Source organism: Palaemon carinicauda, chromosome 22, assembly GCF_036898095.1.
Source record: "Palaemon carinicauda isolate YSFRI2023 chromosome 22, ASM3689809v2, whole genome shotgun sequence".
Lineage (NCBI taxonomy): Eukaryota > Metazoa > Arthropoda > Malacostraca > Decapoda > Palaemonidae > Palaemon > Palaemon carinicauda.
Genome location: NC_090746.1, coordinates 67765181 through 67770024, shown reverse-complemented (window position 1 = coordinate 67770024; position 4844 = coordinate 67765181). Strand labels below are relative to the sequence as shown.

The window sequence follows — 4844 nt, the reverse complement described above, 5'->3', positions numbered from 1 at the left end:
AGTCTGGAAAATCTTAAAAGTTCTAGGAAAAACAACTCTGATGCCGGAAAGAATTATACCCGCCCTATGTATGTATGGGGCCAACGATATTCTAATGCACAAAAAGGATTCACTATAACCTCATTAGAAATATTTTCTTGTACGAAACCATTCTTTATATTTAGAATATTTCGCATGGATGATTTACAGTTTTGGCACCAATATTTGTTAAGTAATACCCAATGTTTATTTTTAAATGTATTTATTGGCACATATTACAAAAATATCGTAAACTTTGAAAATTAACAGTAAAACAACAGTAAAAATAAGCTCAACAAAGTACCTGGATGAATAGAAATATGAGAATCCAGAGAATGAATATGATGAGGTAAAAGCTCTTGTAAAGAAAAAGAATCAAAACAGAGATAACAGATGATAGCAATTGAATTTAGGCGTCAACAAAAACAAAAAAGAAAATGATTAGTGTTAAGTTCCAGATTGCATTTGGTAACTGGAACAGTAACAAGAAAATTGAAAAGTTGCTGGAAAAGAGATGAAGTCAAAGGCGATCCTGGAATTGGGAGTAGCGTTTCCAGTCGGATGACAGCGTTACGGTTCATTACAAGAAAGAAGATCTGGAACAGTGACCCTGGAAAGCTGAGGGGCGTACAAAATACCTCCAGAAATGGCAAAGAACTGAAAAAAAAAAAATATAAACTCCAGAACGGCTAAAGGTAGCTAAAAACAATGTTAAAATGCAGAGCCTTGCGGCAAAGCCAGATCTACCGTTCCCGTTAAAGCGAAATCACAACAGGTGGTTTCTCATTTGGAAAGCAATTCCAGTTTTCCAGTTTTAGCCCGAGGAATGAAGCGGTATGACTGACGTAAAAAAAAAGTATGATAATACAACCGGAATGGATCACTTGAGGTAAAACAACATCCATGATGCTGTTAGATGACTATCAACAATGATCATCTCCTTTGACTGATTTCCACTGGCTGTCTACTTTCCAGTTGGTGTTCCGTACAGCTGGTTGGGGGCAGAGAGAGCGGCCTGGCCACCCTGATGAAGCTGCTGGAAGCTGTAGGTGGGGTGGAAGCCCCACTGGTCAGCCACGTAATTGACGGTCATGAGACGTCCGTCGGGAAGGAGGACGTAGTAGGATCCCGTGGTTGACTGCCCCTCCCGCCCTTCGTTGTGGCCGAACGTCACGGGCCTCTGGTAGGCGTCGATGGCGTTGACGTCGTAGCCGAAGTTGTAAGACACGGGAGCGGCAGGGGCGTCATATGTGTAGCCTTGGGGGGCGCCGAAGGTGGCCCCAAGGACGCAGGCAAATGCCAGTGTAATAGCCAAGACCTGTGAGTGGAAGAATGGCGGGGTATTTAAAACAGGCTCCTTCGAAAGGTTAGAGAGATATAAATGAAGGTAATAATATCTAAGAGTATTTCATTCAAGTATTATTTTCTTTAGTGAAAGTTAGTCCGTTAGAGAGGCCAGTAGGTTCAGGTAGATCTGGGATTATTTATTGATACTGCATTCCGAAAATTAAGAATTAAGAAGCGACTAGTAAAAAACGCAAATAAGAAGAGAGAGAGAGAGAGAGAGAGAGAGAGAGAGAGAGAGAGAGAGAGAGAGAGAGAGAGAGAGAGAAGAAGAAGAAGAAGAAGAAGAAGAAAAAGAAGAAGAAGAAGAACATGCCTTAGATGAAAAAAATACTAAAGTCCAGTTCATCCATATGAAAAAAAGCGATTTACATTTCTAAATCTTCTATGAAAACCTTAAAAAACTTTTGTACCTAGTTTTCTTCTACGACTAATTATTCTTTTTATTCTAAAATCCTTAAAAAAAATTTTTACAGTCACTTTCTATATAAAATTATTCTCTTTTTTCTATATTTTTAGAAGTCAAAGTTCAAAAAGTGAAAAGTTACAGAAGAACTTGATCTACATTAAATTTTCTTCTCAGGAGAAGTTGACCTTGAAAACCGAAAACCAACCGATCAAGTTCTAAAGGTTCAAACTTTCAAAAGAACTTGAATTCTCATTAAAAAAATTTCCCTCCTCTTTTCTCTTCCCTTTCTCTTTTAGATCTCCCCATTGCGACGATAAGAAACCAGAAGGCTGTTAGGAAATTAGACTAGTTTGCATATTGCTCCAACTGCCTAAGGAGAGCAAATGCCAAACGGGAGAAAGCAATATCGTATCTTCGCAATAGATAAGAAACTAGTTGCAAATACCATGCAGTTTTTACATCCTAATTTCTAATTGTAAATAGAGCGAATTTTGATTTTTCAGTTTTAAATGAACACATTTTTGAATAATGTTAACTTCTCATTGTTTACTGAACACATTCTAAAGTGGAATTGTGAATTTTTGGAGATTAATGTACATATTTTTTAATAGGATTTTGACTTTTCAATGTTTAATAAACATTTTCTTCATATGGGATTTTTCTATGGCTAAAGACGTGTATCCCATATAATACAAAAGAAAAGTTATTTATTGTCAGAATTTTGTAAACCTATTTTCGAAATCTTCAACTGGGAATATCTCGGATTTCCACCTCAAAAATTTCTTTGTAATTGTTACCAAAATATAATTTCTACTTTCTTTTGCTCTCCGACAAATTCAAAAGCGAAAATTATCTTATAGTTTAATTACTTTAATGAAAAATCCAAATTAGACGCAATTAAACAAAATCGAATCTAATTGAAGCAATGATTATTATTGAAATTATCATCAATAAAGTAACAAAGGTAAACAAAAAGTATGAGGTAAACAATAAACAAAAAGTATATAGGAATAAGCTTCATGAAAATAACGGTAAAAATTCGCTGCCATTTCAATAAATGTAAAAATAATTTTATTATAATCTTAAAAAGCTGATATCCAGATGGAATTGATATGTAGGAATATGCAGCAAAGAAAGTTAAACAAAATTAAATATGTTTGAAAATCTTACAATTAAACAAAGTTAAATAAAAAGGAAACTGAGTATGGACAATTTAGAATAACGGGAAGGGGGGGGGGGACATAAGGTACAACAAAATGGAGATAAATAAAGAGGAATTATTGACGAAAGTAAAAAAGAATATAAAAATAAGCAATGGAAATTACCAGACGTGAAAAAAAAATGAAGAAATAAAAAACACACAGTTATGTCCTAGGAATGCTAAAGGAAAATTAGGTGGTCCTGGATTTGGGCTGGGGTATTTGTGGGGTATTGGTAGGGTATTAGGAGGGAAGCTGAGATCCTTCGTACCCTGTCAATCCAGTCTTAAATTAAGGGAGGAATCTGGTCTTCTTCTTTTCTTCTTCTTCCTCCTCTTTTCTTTCCTTCGATTGACGGTGGAGAAAGTAGATCGAGTGACAAATTCTACCGCTATTTAATAGGCATCCGAGAGAGAGAGAGAGAGGAGAGAGGAGAGAGAGAGAGAGAGAGAGAGGAGAGAGAGAGAACAGTTGTGAAAATATATATAAGATATAATTTTAAAAACTTCAAAATAAGCTGATGATTGTGCACCAATAAATTACATATTTTAAATATAGATATTTTGTAGCTTTAGCGTAAATGATAAAAGTATATATTATTGTCAAAAGCATTTACAGAACGGAATAGGTGTTTTTTGTAATAATAATAATAATAATAATAATAATAATAATAATAATAATAATAATAATAATAATTTTACCAACCAAATATAATCCATAATTTCTACCAAGTATTATTCAACGACACCATCGAAATCCGACGCTAAATGACATTTCCATCTCTCTGGACTAACCCGTCCAACAGCGTTCTTGAAATCAATCAGGTATCCAATCTCTCATCTTTTCAAGTACCCAATTATCCAATCGATTTCAAAACAACTTCTGGCGCTTCCTCTCTTGAGTAAAATGAATGCTACGTTTACTTTGATGCTCTTTCTTAGATGCTCTGGAGCATTGATGTTATTTTATTATGCTGAGATAATTAAGGGTATTCCAGGCAGTCTGAACCTATTAATATTTATTGCCGTGTTTGTCTGTTTATTGTTTAGTTTGATACGGTGTGATCATGTCAGTATTATGTGAGAGAGAGAGAGAGAGAGAGAGGAGAGAGAGAGAGAGAGAGAGAGAGAGAGAGAGAGAGAGGAGAGAGAGAGAGAGAGAGAATTAATGTCTCAAATAGAGAAAGAAAAAAGAGAAATAATCTAATCGTTACTAAGAAAATACGTAGAAGAATCTTGATATTAAAAACATCAAAAGGCAATGACAGTCATTAAGGCTAATGACATATCATGAGGTTATTAAGTTAATGATGGCAGAAGACCATCACTTGAGGGCCTAATTAACATTCTAATTAGCTAAGAACTGAACAAGACAATGTAATATATTGATAATCTAAATAGAATTAATCCGGTCAGGTTACTTTTCTTAGAAGCTAACAAACATGAACAAAATAGACATAGAAGTCCAGCTAAGACTAACAATCTCTAACTGCAGATAATGCATTGTATGTTATTGTATACGTCCCAGTACTGAAGGAAAATTTCGTGCCCTACGTAATAAACATATTAACCCCTTAATACATTAGGTACTGCTTTGGAGTTAAATTGTTAAAGAGTAATTGATAAAACAAGATTACCCAGTAATCAGTGGTCACTAAATACCCAGACTGTATCTGGTATATGAAGCTCTAACAATTGGTAATTCATTTGAAGTTGTTCTCATCGGTTTTTATAGAAGAAGAAGAAGATATCAAAATACGGCAAATACATAATTGAAAGATATTAAGTAGAAGGTTAAATCTAAAGAAGAAGAAGAAGAAGAAGATAATATCAAATTACGACAAACATAGAATTGGAATATATGAACTTGAAGAT

General features: G+C 34.5%; 1 protein-coding gene across 1 annotated transcript in view; it reads right to left on the bottom strand.

Moving 5' to 3' along the window:
• Positions 1-228: 228 nt before the first annotated feature.
• LOC137616522 (pro-resilin-like) overlaps positions 229-4844 on the bottom strand; it is a 4899-nt gene continuing 283 nt past the window's right edge. Inside the window, exon 2 of the mRNA XM_068346352.1 lies at positions 229-1336. Coding sequence (XP_068202453.1) covers positions 983-1336 — 354 coding nt within the window. The 3' untranslated portion in view covers positions 229-982. The remainder of the gene's footprint in view (positions 1337-4844) is intronic.